Genomic DNA, 21,017 nt, shown 5'->3' with positions numbered 1-21,017 from the left:
AGACATCAAAGACACGGGAACATCTTCCTTTTAAACAAACTGTTTATTGTAATACAGTTTACAGAGAAACACCTGTTGTTCACCCAGTTATAAACAAACAAAACAATAAAACAAACTTAATTTACACAGGCATTCTTTAGAAGGTCAGTGGTTTAGTATCCTGCCATAGCAGGGGATAGGGGCAGGGGGTCGTGGGTGTTGGGGGGGTAAGAAACAGTAACTAGTTCTCTAGTTTTGGCCTGTTTAAACACTATTTTCATCAACATAAGCATTGAGGCCGTACTATGTCAACTGGAATTCAATCGGAATTGGCCTTTTCTCATGTTTTGAGCATCAACATCTATAACATTCTCTTGTTCCACATATACAGCGTGTACTGTATTCACATTTTGCAAAAAGAAAGAAAGAACAACGTCATCACCGCATGTCATTATATACTGAATAACAGGTCCTGCCTTGGATTCATAAGTGAAATCGAAACACGTCAGCTTTTTTTCTTTTCTTTGTTCTTTAGATTTTTAAAACACAATACTGTGGTTGTAGTATGATGCCCTTCAGGTGCTCACAGAATGAATGGAAACATTGCCATCCAGGTGGACATGGGAAATACTTTTCCATAGAATTGTTTTTTTTTCTCTTTACATTTCCATCTGTATCACTTCAGATGTTGGCTTGTGTTGAGGGAGACGAGGGGACCTGGGGAGGATACGGTGACACTGACACAAGTGAAGTTGCACAAAGACAAACAAATGGCGAGTTGGATGGAGATATCTTGACATCTCAGTGGTGCCATCTGAGGAATATCCCTTTTCAAATGTTTCAATCAGATGCATACATGTACAGTACTGTACAAGGAATAGAATGATAATCCATCTGAATTATCACTGTTTTAGCAGTTTTAGCAAAGAGACCCTGAACCTAAACAAGAACACATTGTACTATAAACAGCCTGTCCTTTCTGTAATACCCCAAACGTGGCTTGGATGTGAGATAGGGAACTGTATTAATTACTGTACACAACATAATGCCCAAGCTGCACTCACGCCTCCCCACAAATGCTGCAACACAAGAGGAAGGATCAGAATCAGGTGAGATGGAGTCGTTTTTGCTCTCTTTGGTGCGTGAGTAGAATCTGCGTGGGCTTGATTTTTAATTCCAGTTTGTAACATGCACATTGATTTCAGCACTGGCAGTATTTCCACAACCGTATCACAGGGGGAAGGGGGGGTTACGGAGTCGAGGCTGATTTCTGAGAAAAAAGGGAGGGAGGAAGGTTTTGTGTGGAGGCAGCAGGGCTCTTGGCAGTGGCTTTGGTAGCTGCTGGGTGGGTGGGTAGGTAGGTGGGTGGGTGGGTGTGGGAGTCGGGGTGGTTTATGGGGAGTCCAGACAGAGTAGTAGCAGTGTTGTTGTTAGTGGTGGTGGTGGAGCTTTCTGGATGGTTTATGACCGTTTCCTCCTTCCCTCCAGGTTTCTGAAGTTGGAAGGCCTGATCTTCATCTCGGCAAACTCGATCGAGTGCTCGTGGCCTTTCCAGTGGAACCAGTTCACACCCTGGAGAAGAGGAGACAGTCTTTAGCCATGGTCCTGTCACAGATTCATATTACAGCAAAAGCAACTCTATTGCCAGACAAAAACATTAATACTGGACAATTCTGTCCAATACCAAAGTTTTTAAAATTCTTTCTTTCTCTGTACATGGCAGCTACAGTATGGTTAAGGTTAAGGAAATGATCGTTGTTACAAGGGGTTAATGGCCGCCCCGCCGAAAGGCTCTGTTCAGACCTAAATTAACATGTTTCTTCAGTGATCTGATCACATGTGGTCAGCTCTGAGTTCGTCAGTTCACTGGATTTATAATGTGTCTGGACTGACCACTTGTGATCGGATCTCACTTCCTGCGTTATATGCAAATAAACAGGTACGTGTTGTTATTTTCAGACACTCCGACACACAGGTCCGTTGACAATGTGCTTGTGTGTGTGTGTGTATGTGTGAGAGACAGAGAGAGCGAGCAGGGTGCAGAGGGGTTGAGTGAATCAGTGCGCTGAGCACAGCTTTAATGAAATACAGTTATATCCATTTGAAATAGTAAAATATTTTCGGTTCATTATGAAACTGTGGCAGTGGCCCTCCGTTGAGTGAGCGGTCCTTCAGTGTATTTGTAGAATACATTGAAGAATGTGGACACATGCGGCACAGACCCTCGCTGAATGTGGTCTGAGTGATCAGATCTAAAATGCGTCCTCAATGCGGCCTTGGGTGTGTTCACACCTGGACTCAGAGCTGACTCACTTGCGATCAGATCACCTGAGATGGAAGTTAATATCAAGTCTGAACAGGGCCAAAGATACCTACAGCGTAGGTTTTGATTTTTAATTTAGCATCTGATTTGTCCAGTTGTATCATGTTTTTAACTGCATTTACATTTTTTCTTTTTTTTTTGTGGTACAAAGTGATGACGATGGGCTATGCACATAGTTATATAACTGGAATTCCATCCTGGTAGAGACTACTCCCTTCTTTCATTCACCATGATAAAGGATGATAACTGTGCTGAGCAGAGAGTTTGCAGAGCAGCTGGATTTGTTTAAATGTGTATTACTGAAAAAGAGAAGATAACTGAGCACTTCCTTACACTTGCTTACTTGCTTCATCTTGTTTTCACTTTACAAGGGCATCCAGGGACGGGGGAGGCATGCCCCCCTCACTTTATATTACAGGTTGATTTTCTTACTGAAGTCTTAAACAGTTTTATCATCACTTGTTCATTAAATACAGTACAGAGAAAACAATGAACAATAAAAAACAAGCAGACCAATCAGAGTTGTTATTTCCATGCGATATCTCTGTAGCAGTGTAGCTACTGAGCCTGTGACCCTAACGCAGGGTCAAAGAATTAAAACACTTGGTTTAGGTCAGGAAGAGATTGTGGTTATAATTTTAAAACCTTAATTTCAGGTCTATCAACTAATGTCTCCTGCGTGAAATCAGAGTTGCTTGAGACCTTGTCCTCCTTGTCACTGAACTTTTGGGATTGGACAGAATTGGCCAAAAACACCCTTTTTGTTAGATTTTCTTTCAGTGAGATGACCTTTGCTGTTAAGATTTCCAAGTGAATACACATTGTATATAGATCAGGGTAAATCCAGAGAGCACACTTGTTCTTCACTGGGATATTTCCTTGGACCAAAGACAAATGAGAAACCATTAGGGACCCCTTCAAACATGGCTGAACCCTCTTTAGGAAAGCAGCTCCTCCAGGGGCCCTCAGTGCCCCACAGAAGCCTCTCAGGACACAGTTTAAGAGTCAACCTGTATTTTAGAAAAATTCAATAACTGCACGGTGAGTTGAATGCAGCGATACTTTACCTTGCTATGACTGTTATCTCCATATCGTCCCATGAGGTTGACACGGTGACAGTTTTTATACCAGAACGCTCCCTTATAGGACAGGGCGCAGTTGGTGACTGCAATGTCGTTGTCGTGGTCGTAAGTGGAGAATGGACGACCGTGGTGGTAGGTCATAGAGTCGCCTACAGAGACACACAACAGAGAGAGAGTCATCTAAATGTCTCTGTTAGCAGCAGGTCGACTGTTACGTTTATGTGGTGGACAAACACTGTGACAACAGCATGTACAGTTTGTGCACTGCCTGGACTCTACATGTGCAGAAGAGATAGAGTATTCTATTCTGGGGCGTTTCAATATACTCTGATTCAGACTTTATTCGCATGTTCATTTTCTAATGACAAATATATAGAAAAAAACTCTAATACTGTTAACTTTTAATGGAAGTAATGAATAAAACCATGAAAGTAACTTGAAAAATAAAATATTTTCAGAAGCCAAACATACATGAACACAAATCTAAATCATGAGAAATTCAAAATAAATTTGATAAAGATAAATAGAAAACTGGGCCAAAATGGACAAACCTCACTTCTTCACAAAACAGTAATATTAGAACTATAGATAACTAATATTAAGAATGTATTCATGTTTAATGACAGCAGCAATCTCTATACTTTATATATCATCTTCTTGTGCTGACACATTTTGACAAGCACACATTGCACCTCAGCATCAACTTCCCCTCTGACTCATATAAATCTAATTCTGTATACAGGTCAGCTATAAAACCGTAACACAGTTTATCACTTATGAACCCAAACATATCACAAAGTAGTAGAAGGTGACAGAGAGACAGCCAGTCACCAAACTGAAACAGGGTAACATAACAAATACAGTATGTATGTATGTATCTATGTAAGTTTGTAAACTGAATTTGTTCAAAAGTGTATCAGGGTGAGATTTAATGTCATTGTGAAATGTATGTTTGTATCCTCTTCATGAAAAGTGTTGTTATATATTATTGATCATTGTGGTAATACAAGTTAATACTACTGGAAGTTCTCACTATATCATCAAATGTGTATTCATTTACAACAACTGTTTGATAAAACTACAGTGACCAACAGCTTCAGAAAACCACAGAGCCTCTTTTGAAAATACAAATATATATTTGTGAGCACTTTTAAAAGATGTCTTCAGTAGGAACCGAGGGGCTCGGGGCTGAGAGCCACAGACAGGTTTCTGAAAGTCTTGAGAGATGAACTGAAGCATTGTGTGCGTGTTTGGCTGCGGGCTACAGAAGTCAGCTTTACCTGCTGTTCCACTGTATCCTCCTACGTGGACTTTGTAGCGGGTCCGAGGTTCAGAGACGGAGAACTTGTCGTACTGAGCGTAGGCTGTTTCTCCCTTGTCTCTCAGGTCCACTCGCAGCTCGTACTGACCTCCAGCTGTGATCTTATGTAAGTTGGACAGACCTGAGTGAGAGAGGAGATTATATATAAACTGGACGAATAGCAATGATTAATAATTGATGAGCAATTCTGATATATAACATAATACAGTATTTTACATTCAGATAAAAACATATATATTATTAATAACAATAAATAATATTTGATGGCTGAAGGTTTTCCTGTGTTATTCCATTATTTAATATGTTAAGCATATTTTATATTATCCAGTAAAACGGAATTCATACACTTATTGGAAATATTGCAATCAGTGTAGAACTTTTGAACAGTCTGATCAAAGTCAATCCATATGATCGTGTTTATACATTTTAGCAATGAATCTATAATCAAACAAAATACATCATATCAGCAACAGATGACACAGACAACACTGAATGCTATCCATTTTGTATAAGTCACCTTCATTACTTGCTGATCATATTGGTGTGTTACCATGTCTTTATGTATTGTGGAAGACTGTGTCGTGCTCTGGTGTTTGCTAGAAATTACCGAGCCAGAATTCATCATTCATGTCACCGAAGCCGGCCGTGTAATTCTTCCAGTTGCGGAAAAACTCCAGTCGACCGCTCTGTCGTCTGAGGAAAACCTGCAAAGACAAATAAACAACAACAGATGAATAATGTGAGACTCTGCTGTTCTGCTGAATTACCTGTATGTGAATCATCTATACAGGTACAACCTTTATATATTATAGAATGAGATTTTCAAAGAAGCCAAAGAATCTTTTAAAATATTCCGGTTAGGTAAACGTAACTGGAATAGAGGAAGTGCAGACTACAGACTAATATCCAGAGAAATGAACCACAGTCTCAGTATTCGATTAATTCCTTCTTATCTGCTATCAAAGCTGCATTCTTTTTTACTATCTATTACCCCAATCAATACATAATATACCATAGCCTCTAACCCTATAACACTGAACTCACAGTAATTGCTTGTCAAATTTGCATATCACAACCACTGTATCGCTCTCTCTTCATTTCTGTTTGTTGATATTTTGACTCTGTGTTTCAGTCTTTGTCAGATCAGCACTATTGTCTTGTTTTTGCACCAAAAAAAACCCCCAAAAAACTAAAAACAAAGCTGAATTAGCTGCACCTGAAAAAAAAAAAAAAGAAATGATTCTTCTGACCATCCAACAAATGTAAATCCACCAACCCCAAAGAAAAATGTCCGCCTCTTCACCTGCTAAATGCTGCACTATGTTCACAGGGTAGACCCCAGCTTTGTGTGTCTGCTGTGTGGTGCAGGCCAGGACGTGCACAAGTGGGTTTATCAGAGCTTCTTTGCCTAAAACTGTTTTGCCTGCTGTGAGTGGAAATGAGGCTGATGGGAGCTGTGACACTGAACCAAAACAGTAAAGTTGTTGTTGAACTTGCTACAAACCAGAATGTAAAATGGTAAAATCTTCCACAGAGCTTTGGAGAACTTGAGGTGATAATTCTCATTCACATATTGACCATATACAGTGTGTCACTGTGAGCCGGAGACTTACGATCCATCCGCCTCCATCGGTGCTCATGTCGCAGTAGACCTGGATGGGCTGGCTCTCATCTCCACCCAGATAGATGGTGTACAGGCCTGGTGAGGTGTCACCATTCAGCAGGGCCTGGGAACAGTCCCTGGGGTGTCTGTACAGCACGCCAGCTACACACACACAAACACACACACAAAATAGAAGATAGTGTATGGGATAAAACAGGTTGTGTACAAGTTTATACCTTCAACTCCGAATGTTTACAGTCTGAGATGGAACGCCTGGTAGTTTACTATAGAGTCTGGTCATCTTTTTCTCTGTGGATTCTAACATAATTCAGGATTTACAAAAATGAAAAAGGTGCATTTGTCCTCACACTGCATTTTCCGATAGTATCAAAACTGATGATGGAATATGTTTGAGATAGGGCTGCACAGTTACTCGAAATATAATCAAAATCGCAATATGACCAAGTGCAATATCCAAATCGCAGCAGCTGCAATTTTCATAAAGATAAAATGTGTTCTTGTGCATTGTTAGAACCATAAGCGTTGTGGTGCTTCAAAGACGCCCCGGCTTACAGATCATATTCTCCAGTGTGAATTGAAGAATGTGTATTTGGTACAAGACCCAACAAAAATGACATCATCATCATCAATTTAAATTTTATTTGAGTGAAAATGATGTTCAAAAACAACCATTCCAACTGCCAAAATAACACATTATGATTTGTTTTGCATATTGTGCAGCCCTACTTTGAGAGTTTGATACTACAGACATATAGACCACCAGCGGTGAATCCTGTGTATGAATCTACTCACTGGTGGTGAAGACAGTAGTGATGACTCTGCTTCTCTTGGGACCAGCGATGGCCTGCAGCTTGACTGAATACTCTGTGGAGGCGCTGAGCTGAGCCATGTTGTATGACACAGCAGTGGGACTCAGAACCACCTCCTGATGGAAAAAAAAATGCTCAAACATTTCATTTCTTCATATTTTTTAAAAATATTTTTTGGCACTACTCACTGGTCCTGGTTTCTACCCACCCGGACGGTGCCGTCAGTGGACTCGAAGCTGAGAATGTATCCGGTGATGTCGGCGCGAGGCGGCTTCCAGGTCAGCATGCAGTTCTCTGTCTGGATGTTACTGGCAGCCAGATCCTGGGGGGCATCCACATCTAAACACATTCATTTAACACAGTCATTTCAAATGTAACTTTCGTTTCATGTCAAGCATGTTTTTCTGTTTGGGTCCCTCACTTATGTTTTATGCAGTATAATCTTTTATTTACGTTTTCATACTGCAGCCATTAATCCTGTTGATGTCCCAGGAGTAGACCGTGTTTTATCCATAGTATATGTTTCTTTTATGGATTAGTTCTACGGCTGCAGATTGGTCTTCTTAAGGCGTTTACATTAGGGTGCTACCACTTCTTCCATTTCTGAGGGGATCCCTACAGAGACCTTAATCATTTCAAGAGAAGAAACAATTCCCCATTCAACCTACCTATGAATTGAGGTTAGGAATATTGACATTATTAATAATAATATTCAAATATATATATAATATTGATATCAGTAATATCTGCATGTTTTATATTGTTAACATTTGTGACATTAGCTGTAGTTTGAATCAGGAAATCTCACAGTTCAGGTCTTTGAAAAGAAAGAGATCTACGTTTAGGAAGGACAGCTCACCGGTGGTAAACTCCGTCGTGGTGGCTGCACTCTTGGCCAAGTCCCTGACAGCGTACACCTTCACGGTGTAGTGTGTCGCCGGTGTCAGAGAAGTCATCTCAAACTCCACCACGTTCCCGGACACGCGCTCCATCACCGGAGCCACTGGAGCGACCCAGACAGGAAAGGACAAACACGCGGGATCAGAGGGTGGCTGTATTGTGATGTGTCACTCAGACGTTATTTTGGTTTATTTAAAACTGAGTATTGAATCATTGGTCTTGTTTTTTCTGACTGAGATTCCTCCTTTTATGAAGCTTCTGGAAAACCAGATTTTCTTTGCATTATTTGCTGTAAAAATCAACCTACATTAGCTCTTCATGTAAAAGGGCATAACAATCATCTGCACCATTGATTTTCAGCATCTGGATCTCGATTCAAGAATGCATGGCAGGAGAAAACGATTGATCAGGGTGACAACAGGGCACCAATTAAAACATGGAAGCAACTGTTGTCGAGTAAAAAGTTGTTTTCTATAAAATGGCTTTCCTGTAGGAGGTAATACCTCTTCCTTCATTTCTAATGCACAGTATCAGTGTTTCTCCATGTTTTGATGCTACATACCCGAGTCAGCGCTGTAGGTGATGACGTAGCCATCGACAGTAGCGATGGCGGGCTGCCAGAGTAGTAGAGCTTCAGCGTCTGTGATGTTGACTGCAGTCAGACCACGAGGCTTATCCAGAGCTGTACCATAAACACACACACACACACACACACACACACACTCAGTTAGTGTGATTTGACCTTAAATATCTCCCTATGCACCTTGTGTTGGGTTGTGTTCCTCACCAGCTTCAGCCTCACTGTTACTTGAACACAAACATGTTTGATGAAAACACTTGAATAAAACTTTGAAACATTGAGTTGTTGATCACGTCAGTTCTGCATGTGCAGCATTATTTGAATAGTTTTTAATGATTGTTGTGAATGTACATTTTCTTTGCTTTACCAGTGAATTGTTGCAGTATCACAAAACTGAAATATCAAGCCAAAATAACAATTTTACGTCTATCGTGTTTTGCCATAAGACAATGAACGTGTGTGCGTGTCTGTGTGTGTGTGTTTTCCATGAGCCTTACTGTACCTGTGGTGACACTGTCTGACCCAGGCTCGCTCTCCCTTTGACCCTTGACAGCGACGATGGTGACCTCATAGGTGACCCCGGGCGTCAGGTTGGGCAGCACAGTGTGAGACTCAGAGCCATCCACTGACAGCGTCTTAGCGTTACCTGGAAGTCAAAACAACACAGAGATGTGATTGTAGTAAGGAGGCTAATGTTTGGTGCAAATTTGTGTCTTCACTGTCTTTTACATTATCATTGATTTTGTGTCAGCACCTGCCTTTTCATGTCAAATCAATTTCAGAATATTTATTAAGTAATAGTTTGTGTCTTGAACTTCACATGTGGGTTAAATATAATCAGTTCAGTTACTAAGCCAAATTCAAACTTTATATTATCTTCCCTCACAAGACTAGACAAAAGCATCTTATACAGGGAGAGAAAGGTAAACTTTAATGTATGAGTCGAGCTCCACAGGTGTGAATGAGCTTCATAACACTGTAAAAAAGTCACTCTCTCTGTCTGTTTTTAAAAAGAACTTAAAGCAACTACTGCTACTAAAATATGTTTAAACTTGTTTATCCTAAAACACAGGGGTCCTCAGAACTGGTTACTCTACTGAGCTGTTATTTTTATTTACCATTTATTGCTGTTTGTGTGTATTGCCTATTGAATGGATGTTTGGACTGATGGGATGGATGTGTTTGCACCATATGGTTATTCTTTTTAGGGTATTAGGTATTAGGATTTAGGTATCTTGCGGCTGAAACTATATTTTGTACGTGCCGTGACTATTGACAAGCTTCTGAAGCTCATTGGGGTGTCCCAGTTTCACCCATTGCTATTATCATGTTTGTATGTTTTTACTTGCACTTTGTTTCTGATTTGTGTGAAATAATATGGAGGAATTCATTTGAATATTTTCATTACAGAAATTGATGCTGGGTCTGAAAGGGCCAAATAACTTTATGTGCAGAAATCTCTTGCCAAATTGAAAAAGAAAGGACTATTATTACATGTATATATTTTTCCTTTTTTGAATTATTATTTTCAGTTTCTTTTATTACCTTGTCCAATAGAAATACCTGGAACTGGTCACTAGGGGGCAGAATCAGTCTATCATTGGAGAAAAGAGTTGCCCTGGAGCTGATAGAGGATTAAAGAGATTGATGGAACAGCAATGATGGAGCAGTGGGAATTTTCATTAATAACCTGGAATGCAACCCTGAGTTGATCTCAAAATTGTTTACACTGTGAAATCCATTTATTGGAAGACGGCTGAGCACTGAATCTTAAAACCAATTCTTGTGGATGTAAGCAGGGACGTAGCTGAGGGTAAAACTTTGAGAGTTTTAGGTTTGTTGTTAATTTCTTTTAGCATTTTTACAGCTTTGGGGGGATTTTCTTGAATCAAGTGACGTTGCTGCAATAAGCATCCAGATTTTCCATGTTTCAGCTGTGAATGACTTATCCACACATGTGGACACTGACCTCCATGAGCAGGCACATAAGTGACCCTGTAGCTGTCCACCCGAGCTCTTGGAATCACCCAGTGAACAGTGGCGGACGTGTCGGTGACGTCGGAGAAGCGGATGCCCTTGGGTGAGCCCAGGTCTGGCACGAGCAAGACAGAAACAGCAGGTGGGGGCAAAGAACAGACAAAAAACAGATGGTTTAGTCAGTATGTGTATAACCCTCTTAGCATGGTGAGGAGCGGAAAAGAGAACATACAGTGTATGTGTCACTAAACTGAACGAATGCACAGTATAGATACATTTTATTACAGTGAGTAACTTCCGCTTTGGAATTAAGCAGCAGAAAAGAAAAGACAGACACATATTCTGTTACTCTAGCCAGGGCAGATCCACCACCGCTGAAAGACATTGGTTTTAGAACAGAGCGAAAGAGAGTGTGTAAAAGAGAGCGAGGTAGACAGACAAAGGGGGCCTGGGGAGGCCTGGTCTCACGGAGAAACCCTTTCCAGCTAACAGCAAACCACAGTATCTTGCGTGACAGACCTGAGGAGATTAACTTGCCCCCATTTCATGGAAACACAAAAGTGAAACATGCGCTGCACAACCCAAGAGTAAAGCCTTACCCCCAGGGAGGACAGGGGACACAGCCATAGACACCCGTTCTATGTGACATAGACAACTGCCCCTCCACCTCCTTCACAAAGAGAGACACTGACACATGGGGCCAGGCAGTTAAAGACTGAGGACTGAACGAAGACAACACAACGAAATGAGTTAAGTGCTGAGTAAATGTCCTGAGTGGGGGTCGACTGCAATGAGGCTTTTTCTGATAGTTTTGAAGCTGCTATGCTCATATACAAATTCAATTCAATATCATCATTACTTTTGACCCTTTACATTCAAAACAGCATTTAGACCATCATGGGATACTAAATTTGTACCTAAAGTAATAATGCATCATCAATAAAATTGGCTCTTTATCATCATTTTACCATTTTAATAAAAGCCTGATATTAGTAAACCCATATATAAGTCTGATTCTGATCCAGCAGCAGTCTGCAACCTTGAGAACAGCAGCCCATAAGCCGCCATGTGGCCCACTGCTATCTGCTGGAACCACTCAGGAGCACTGACAGACAGGGTGAAACACATAGCTGCTGAAACAAGGCACACATTGTCATCACCTCTGAACATCATCAAAAAGTCAGTGTTAAAGTTTTGGTTACCAAGGTAACCCTGGTTCTGTGAAAAACTGAGCAATGTATCTCACAATGGGAAGCGCCCTCCGGTGTGACCGATCGCAGGAGCTCCACTACCACCACATCTGTCACAGAACAGAGCAATCATCTGAGCGGCATGATCCAAGCCCGTCCCCCTTTACAGCCGCCTATAGCCGCTCCATGGCGTATTCCCTCCACATGCTCCACACATACAAGCAGGGCAGTGCTGTGACACACCTCACTCAGCAGGGTTACCCTGGTAACCAAACATTCTCTCTCAAACCTCATCGGAATGTCACTATAGGAGACATGGCCCACTCCCGGATCAGATAGATAGATGGATAGATAGAGAGAGAGCGAGAGAGAGTGATGGATGGATGGATGGATAGATAGATAGATAGATAGATAGATAGATAGATAGATAGATAGATAGATAGATAGATAGATAGATAGATATTTACTTTATTTATCCCCTCGGGGAAATTCATGCCCACAATACCCCAGCCTAAGAAGGTCGACACCACAGGCTCTCCCCAAGGGGTAACATGTGATTAAGATGAACTAACCCTGAGTGCGTCAATGAAGGCACTGTCACGTCCAGGCGGTAAAACGGGACGGGACGGGCTTGATCATGTATCTCAGATGACTTGTCTGTCCTCTGACAGACGTGGTAGTAGTGGACCTTCCGTGATTGGTCAATGCCAGAGGACGCTTCCCATAATGACATACTGAGCGAGGTTTGAAAGAGAACCTTTTTCATTTTGTCCAATAAGTGCCTTGAAGGAATACCATGACACCTTGTTACCAGATTAATAGACAAAACGACACGTGTTAGAACATAGGTATTAATCACTTTTCATGCTGTTACCATAAAAGACAACACTGACAACATTAGCTACGCTGACAAGACCAGTCCAGAGTTTCAGTTCACAGCTCTGATTTGTCATTTCACTGTGTACCTGTTCTCACCCTCTCGGTTACAGACTTGGAGCGTTTTCCCAGAACGAGGCCAAAGATTTCGATTTTGTACTCTGTGTCCTCAGTGAGTTCTGTCATTGCTGTGCTTCGCTCTTCGCCGCCCAGAACCAGCTCTCTTGGTTGGGCCGGGCTTTCAGCCTTGCTGACCATTAAGACAAAGGTGTCGAAGGTGTCGTCTTCAGCCATCCAGGCCAGCCTAAAGCTGTCGGGGGTGACATCAGAGACTAGGAGAGCCTGCACCTCCGGTTCGGCCTCTGAGTGACAGGGGAAAGTCAGTTTTCCTCCTCTGTGAGACTTAAGAGTGCTTTGACAGTTGAGGGACATGGCAGTGAGAGAGAGTGTATAGTCTATGTGAAAAAGCCAGCATTGGTTATGTGGAAGCTTAGCATCAGTCAACAAATAAAACTTGGGTTTGCAGAGTGGAAAGAGAAAAGATGAGTTTTATTGCAAGCTGGCTAACAAAACACAGACGGAAGAAATGAACTTGAGGAAACAGGCTGTAGGTTTTAAGCCAAACAAAAGTCTCCAGCTGCTTTTATTTTAGGCTTAGTAAACTGACCTTACAAAGCCACTGTGGTTAGTAAGATGGAAAACTGATTTACTCAAGACTGTGACCAGAATTCATTTTCAGGAAATTTTACAGAAACAATTAGTCTGACATAGAGCTGCCAGTTTTTTTCAAAGTATGATTGATTGCTGAAACAAAAAATTTAATATTTACCTTTAGGCTAATAATCTCTTTGAATTAAAAACTCAATGCACAAGGGCCACATTCTATGCCATGTAGACTACTTGTGCTCTAGCAGGGGGAGTTTCTATCTCTATAGACTAGCTTACTGCACAGACACTATTCTAGGCTATTGATTTTCTCTTCACTAACACAACATGGAGAAAACTAGCAATCTGTACCAAACAGGTAAACATCAAACTATCTGAAAGGTGATGTGAGAAGCATTTTGGATTCAACACCAAAGATGGAAAAACTGGCAACAAGGCTGTCAGTCAAGTGAATCAATGGTGGTAGCACACACAAACTTAACAATTTGAATATAAAGAGCAAAATGAATCCATACATCTTATCAAACATTTAGTTCTAGAAGCTTGGTGATGGAGTAACTACTCAAACAGCTAAATGGTGAATGACTGTAGGATGAGCAAACCGCTTGCTGGGCTAACGCGAGTCCGTCACAATAGCTGTCTGAGCTTCTATTTTCTCTATACTGAGCCATTTACTTCCACTTGGCATTTTTTTCAAGATCTCATTTGAAGGTATTATTCAGACCAGGAAATATAGCTCTCTGAACTAATGAACTTGCTAAGTTAGCAAACATGCTAAGTTAGCTAGCATGTTAGCTTAGTTCAGACAAGTGCTAAGTGCTTAAAAGTGACAGCCCTGACCTGGTCTTGTTCTCAAGCAATTCTGAGGGATTTCAAAGTAAAGAGGCAACACCTCTTTCTAACTACACATCTAACTATATGCATACAAATGCGAGTGTGTGCATGACATGCCGTAAAAGCTAGTATTAAGCAGTCATTAGCAGCACCTAATAATGGCAGTGGTAGGAAGAGAGTCTGAGAGTCAGCAGGAGCAGTGGCTGGAGAAAAAGCTCTGTTTCTCCAGAGGATGAGTCTGTTGCAGCTAATTAGACGGAGAAAACTTCCGGTAGCAGCACAGATGGATACAAGGACTGGACAGAGCTTTTAAAGCAGCCTGGACAGAAATAGATATAAGGGGGCTCAGAAAAAACTCAATAAAGCCCAGCGCCATTGCTCATTAAAACGCTACACCAAATGTGAGGGTCTCAGGGGTCCTTGAACTAGCCTGAAACCCCCTTTTTTCATTGTGAGGGGAAACGCATGAGGCATTTGATGTGAGAAGAAGCAGTGGAAATGAGAAGCAGAGCAGACAAATCCCAGGGAGCTGTCACTCTTCATTAGCCACCGGGCAGCTTTAGCTGGTCAGTGGAAGAGAGGGAGGGCCAGATCCATCAGCTAACATGTGCTAGTTTACTTCTGATTTCACCCTCCCACCACCACCACCACTTCTACCCTTCTACCCCATATCCCTCCACACAATCTCTGCTCTCAAAAGAGAGCCTGTTTGCAGCGAAGGACTTTATTTTCCCTGCAACGTCGTCCTCCGGCAGACTGACGATGACCACCGTGCATAACATAATCAAATTAGGCAACACTTGTATTCACAAGTTGGAATGTTTTATGGATTAAGTGATGCTAATGAAAAATGTTAAGCTGCGTCACCAGCCATTAGCATGCAGACAATGGGCCATGCTGAGTGCATGCCATATTCTGCGTGGCCCCAGAAGCCCCTGGCACTCCAGCACCAGAGCCCAGGGGCAATGGCAGCATGAGAATGAAGAGCCGTCCAGGCTTGGGGGAACTGGGGATGCATACAGAAGAGAGCCCTCACACAAAGCGACAAAAGCGCCTAAGGGTTTTTTTCCTCTGTCAGTCCTTCCATCTTTCTTCCACTTGACTGATCCTCATCAGTGAAATGTTGAATGATAATGTCTGAATAGACGCAGACATAAAAACTGTCAACCAACCCAAAACTGTTTTTTTTTTTTTTTTTACCTTTTAGTCCGGCTAAAAAGGTTTTTATAAGGTACCTCGAAGGGTATTTTGTTGTGGTTATGCTTTGTAAAGGTGTTCAGAGGTACAAGGCATCATTAGCATATTTTTGGTTTTGCTGGTTACACCCCAGTAATTAGGCACATACTGTAATTACAGTCTTTTTGCCTGTTCACATAACAGACCAGGTGCTGTTTCAGACTGGACTCGTACCAACACGCAGACTGACAGCTTAAAGGTGGATCAAACGCAGATCTGTGGCTGGACTAATATAGACTGAATGGGTTTTGTGTGCATGCTGCTTCGGTGTGTTAGCCCATTTAACAAAGGGATTTGTGCATGATGGATGGCTGATGAGGGGGTTTTGTTTGGGGATTTGGATTGTGCACACTGTCTGAATGGCAAGGAGATTCTGTTTACCCTGTGAAGAATAACTTCCACCACAGTGGCTGATAGGTAGGTTGTCCTTAATCACCTTTTTGAAATGTTCTCCCAATGCTGAAGGTAAACAGTTTGTGCCCAGAAAATGGGAGCTGAGTTGCTGCCTCAAAATATCTCCATGGGGACGAACAAAACAAGCTTCCATCCCCACAGGTACAGCGGGAAGAAGGTTCAGTTCACAAAGATTTATTATATTGTGGTCTTTCTGATTGCATATGACAAATGCCAGACTCAAGCTCCCACTTTTGCCGGATCACTTTTTTTAAACAATATTCTTAAAAATCAAGATTTTCTTTCCAAACAACTCCTTGACACTGACATTTGTTGAAGTGCATGGAAACACAGCGACAGCGCTAATCTACGTCTGACAGTATGAAAGCAAATGTCTCTATAGCACCTATCAGAGTCAGTTTAACACAGACAGGGATGAAGCACAACAGAGCTCCATGAGTAAACAAACACCATTTGACAACTACAAGTAAATGTCATTTGGAAAGTCCACACAGGGAAAACTGGTTAATTCACTGTGTGAGCAGAAGAAAAAGGAAGCAGAGGAAAGAGCGAGGCCCTAGAATTGACGGCGTTGATACCTGTGATGGTGTCTGCAAAGACAGGGTCTAAGAGGACCCCCTTGTGCACCCCGTACAGATTGGCCCTGTACCAGGTGGTGGGGGAGAGGCCAGAGATGGCGAGGCTGCGAGCATCAGCAGGCACCGTGTGGTTTTGCCACTCAGCGCCCGTTTCTGCATCTGTAACCTCGATCAGAAAGGTCTCAAACGCCCCGTCCTCGGCAGACCAGGACAGGAGGAAGCTGTCCCATGACACGTCGCTGATAGTGACATTTGTCACCACAGGCTTCTCCTCCTCTGGGTGATGACAAACACATCAACATGGAGTTACAGGACTGGGACACACATGCAGGATGAACAAAAAAAAAAGGTTAGACCAATACAGGTTTCAAAGCTGATGCTGGACTATTTGGAATTTTTTTTTTTTTTTTTTAAATCCAGAATTGGCTCTGCATATCGGTCCAACCTTACAACATACAAACATGCACAGACTCAGGAGATTCTTGGGGTGTATTTGGTCCTTTCTTGATGAAAATTATGAAATATATCACACAAACAAGACAGAGCTTCTGCAAAACAGTGGATGAACCCTCCTTGACAAAATCAGCTGCAAAAACATTGATGATCTCTCATTTGTATTTCATCATCATTTCATGTTGCTGTCAAGAGCTGAAACAGAAAAAAGAAGCCCTTTACTTTGTCTGGAGTGGAAATATTCCCATATTTGCACTACAAAAGGTCAGAGGGAACAAACAGCGTCATTATCAATTGGCTGCCTATAGCCATCTCTTCTAAATTACCATATAAGTGGAAAGACTTAAAGCGGGCAGACATGCTGATGCAGTTTGTGCACATTAATGGCTGTGAATGAGCCATTAACATTTGAAGGTGCGGCGTAGCCCGGCCGGTATGGCAGAAGTACACCGTCCACTTCAAACCCGTGGGGAGGCCATGCAGAGCCACATGCAGCTGCCTATATAATTGGAGTCCATTGTGTGTGCAAGCATTCAGGCAGTCGATTAGAAAGACACAGAGATAGATGGCCCAGGTAAACATCAAGGCTCCCATTATCCTCTTTTCACTGTGTGGAAGAGTGGAGAGCAAATGGAAGTAGACAATAGGAATGTGATGGGATGGGATGGGGTGTGGGTATGTGTGTGTCTATGTGAGTGTGTGTCTCTGTGTGTGTGTGTGTGTGTATGTGTGTGTGCATGGACAAGGAAAATGCATTTACTGTGTGATGTGTCTGATGATTGTGGGCGGCATTTGAGTCAGCTGCAAAACTTTTTTCCTGAAGTTGTGAGAAAGTTGCTCTGATGATTATTTAGTAAAAGGTCAAGTCTCCTAGTTGGCATTAATAAATCTATCTATAAAGATTTAATAAATGGTTTATATACGATATAAGTGTTTATTTATGTATTTGTTAATGGCTGTAATTCCTCCTGTGGTTGGTGTGTTAAAATAATGATAATAAATGACAGTACGGTTGCTGTATTTTCTAAGCTGCAGTTTAGGGTATTAAAATAGTAAATTAGGAAGTAAAGGGTAACATTGTGGAAACATTCCCTAATCTTGCTAAATAAGAAGATGGAAAAAGCTAGCTAAAAATAAAATGATCTGAAGATTTTCACTCAGTAAAGATGACAATTTAATAAATAAATTACATTTTCCCTTAATATTAATAAGTTTTGGTTTTGGTTTTTCTAGCCCAGGTTTAGCAACGTTCACTTCTGAGATTTAAGCTTCCACGCCACTACAATGGATGTGAATGGAACTTCAGTTGTGGTGTTTACAACAGCAACCTCGCTTTTCAGAAACATGCTGTCAAAAGTTTTCTCAGGGACTGTATTTCTTTTGAAGGAAGTACTTTCACAGGGTCACTGTTTCTGGAAATCTCCTTTTCTAATGGTGTAAAAACCTCCCACAAAATTCAATTCTTCTCCCTTGTAGTGAAGTAAAAACAGAGATCTCAGAGACAGATATCTCTGAATACCACTGTTTGTAATAAAGTCAGTGGTGCAGTTCTAAAGCAGTTCTTTAAGCTCAGTTTCACTCCTTGTTGTCACATGCAGTTGGAGATGTGTGTCGTGGCGAAATCAAATGGACTCCTGAGATATCACTTTGTCATTCTGATATCTGTCATTTGATACACACACACACTGGTATAATACTACTACATTAAAAATGCATCAGTCTTCAGAATGAGACCGGAGACTGCAGCACAGATCATGTCGGTGCATGCAGGACAATGATCTTGCCTTTCTGATTTCCCCTGCTGAGAATCAGCTGCTCATGCACGTCATCATGTGAAGTAAGACAAGGCGAACTACTGACACTGCAGCTCATATCAGTGCAAGACTCCTCTGTGTTTTAATGATGTATTGTACAATGGCAGTCAAACATGTTTGTTCGGTTCATTTGTACAAATACAGGCATTGAATGTGGGACTACTGCTGAAGTCATTATAATTTCTACATTTGTTATCATTGTTCTTTCAGTCTGTGATTCTCTTCCAGTTAACTGATTAGTTTAAATTATGATAATCCTGTCTTTTGTTTACTGATTTCCCTGGTGTTTATTATATTGGCTTGTTTCTACATCTTTTATTATTATTAGGTATTAAGGATTCTTGATTTTTAGGAGCACATTTCAGCTTGGTATTGATTCAGCAGGTCACTCCCAGAATCTAATTCTTGCAATTGTTTCGACGATTGTCAGAATCATTGAATCCCCAACCTCCAAACCTCATCTCACCTCGTCCACCCCTCCTCTTTCCTTCAATCCGTCGTGTAGGAGAGTGTGATCTGTGTTTGTGCTACATGTCTGGGGATGATAAAGGCTGCAGATCGGCCAGGCTGTGGATTAGAGGGGCTGCTGATTTTCCCCGAGACAATGTTTTAACAGGAGTCCCAGCATGTGGCCTTTTATCTGACAGACCCACAGTTCATCGTGGTCAAATCGCACAAAACCAGAGGGGAGCAGGGCTTACGCCAACAATTATCACATGAATGAACATTTTGCAGCGTGCACACACGTCCATACAAACTCCCAGCCTCCCACACACACACACACATACACACACACACACACATACACTCACACATACACACACCAACACCCAAAGCTTCACTCAATCTCTATCAGTCTCTCAATCATACGTGCCACACATGAGCGCACAGACAAGTAGACATAAAGAGTAGACACATGCACGTGCACACTCACCCACCCACATCCACAAACACACATAGAGACACACACACACACACACACACACACACACACACACACACACACACACACACACACACACAGAGACACACACACACACAGAAGTCTGTATTCTGTTTTTCTTGGCAGCCTGCAGTCCATAAAAATGCAACAAAAGACAGTTATTCCGAAACTCACCAACTTTTCCCTCATGCAATATCGATTTTTGCCCGTAGCCATGCATTTAATGGGCACTCGTTGCATAACGGGAAGATTTACTTGTGAAATGTTTGGCTTGGAGGCACCCTGACCGCAGCACGAAAAATATACCACAGTCACCTCATTTGTCTTTTCTTGTTTTGGTTAAAAAAAAACTGGGAAAAAAGAAAAATAATCCCACATGCTATAAATGGACCTTGACGGAGGGGGGTAGAGACAGAGTCTCTTACATTGAGAGGCTAACAATGAATTCAATTCATTGCCTCAGTTTGGCTGCGGCACTAAAAGGACAAAAAAAAGTGAACCTATGGTTAATGAGAACTTCTCTTATTCTCTAACACTGCGCCACCAGCTAGAAAGTTCATGGAAACAGAGAGCTACATTCAGAGGAGCCTCTGTCTCAGACACATTTTACACATACTCAATCTCACACATGCCAAGTCTCAGTGTGGCTACTAATACAGTCAAAGGCAAAATTTTACTTCCTCTCTGGTTGTATGTAGAAATGTGACTCACGTAAAGACATCAGTGCAGCTTTAAAAAAAATTTAACTGCATCCCTTGTTACTGTGGTTAATCCACAGAACACACTAGCTCATAAGGACTATTTCTTTAATAGAAAGTTGCTGCACTGAAAACCGTCTGAGACAAAGTCTTAGAGTTAGAATATTCAGGACGGTGTTTCTGGAAAGCCACGACTATCTCCATGGCTACTACTTGAGGTTTTTGTAGTTCAAATGAATCAATTGTACAGAAATAGCCTCCGACAGAAATCTTATGTGGGTAATAATATAGAGCAAGGTATCTGAAGTGTCAGTATTATCATGCAGAAATGAGTGGAATTCCTCTGTTTCCTCACAGACCTCTGTAATGTCAAACAAGACGCCACCAGCTTAATCAGAAACTTTCTGTCTGAACATAGGAAGTGTGTTTTTTGGCAGCACTGACCTGTGGGTGCTGAGATTGTAGCCGGTGCGCTGGTCCTGCGGCCCCTCTCAGCAGCGATGCTGACGGTGTACAGCATGCCGGGCGTCAGGCTCCTCAGGGTGTACGACTCAGAACTGCCTGAGACCACTTCCTCAGACCTGTGGCCGTCAGCTGAGACATAGACCAGCCTGTAGGAGTCCAGTTTGGCCAGGGGGCGCTTCCACTCCAGCACAATACTGGTCTCCGTCACCTCTGCGACGGTCAGGTCCTTCGGAGCATCCAGGGCTAATTAGAGGG

General features: G+C 41.9%; 1 protein-coding gene across 3 annotated transcripts in view; it reads right to left on the bottom strand.

Moving 5' to 3' along the window:
• Positions 1–24: 24 nt before the first annotated feature.
• Positions 25–21,017, bottom strand: part of tncb (tenascin Cb) — a 57,981-nt gene continuing 36,988 nt past the window's right edge. The window contains exons 10-23 of one of the 3 annotated variants that reach the window (XM_023397800.2): positions 20,742–21,005; positions 16,390–16,665; positions 12,751–13,023; positions 10,588–10,710; positions 9,121–9,264; positions 8,601–8,720; positions 7,998–8,141; positions 7,347–7,477; positions 7,122–7,254; positions 6,319–6,470; positions 5,313–5,409; positions 4,665–4,826; positions 3,370–3,533; positions 25–1,551 (exon numbers count right to left, since the gene is read on the bottom strand). In XM_023397800.2, the coding sequence (XP_023253568.1) occupies positions 1,441–1,551; positions 3,370–3,533; positions 4,665–4,826; positions 5,313–5,409; positions 6,319–6,470; positions 7,122–7,254; positions 7,347–7,477; positions 7,998–8,141; positions 8,601–8,720; positions 9,121–9,264; positions 10,588–10,710; positions 12,751–13,023; positions 16,390–16,665; positions 20,742–21,005 (2,294 nt within the window). In that variant the 3' untranslated portion in view covers positions 25–1,440. The remainder of the gene's footprint in view (positions 1,552–3,369; positions 3,534–4,664; positions 4,827–5,312; positions 5,410–6,318; positions 6,471–7,121; positions 7,255–7,346; positions 7,478–7,997; positions 8,142–8,600; positions 8,721–9,120; positions 9,265–10,587; positions 10,711–12,750; positions 13,024–16,389; positions 16,666–20,741; positions 21,006–21,017) is intronic. The other 2 variants (XM_023397801.2, XM_023397802.2) reach the window with 2 other exon arrangements.

The sequence above is a fragment of the Seriola lalandi genome, unplaced genomic scaffold (genome assembly GCF_002814215.2).
Source record: "Seriola lalandi dorsalis isolate HSWRI2012SDOR001 ecotype SW California unplaced genomic scaffold, Sedor1 jcf7180002054883, whole genome shotgun sequence".
NCBI lineage: Eukaryota > Metazoa > Chordata > Actinopteri > Carangiformes > Carangidae > Seriola > Seriola lalandi.
Note: the sequence above shows the minus strand (reverse complement) of the source record. Positions and strands in the feature narration are given on the sequence as shown.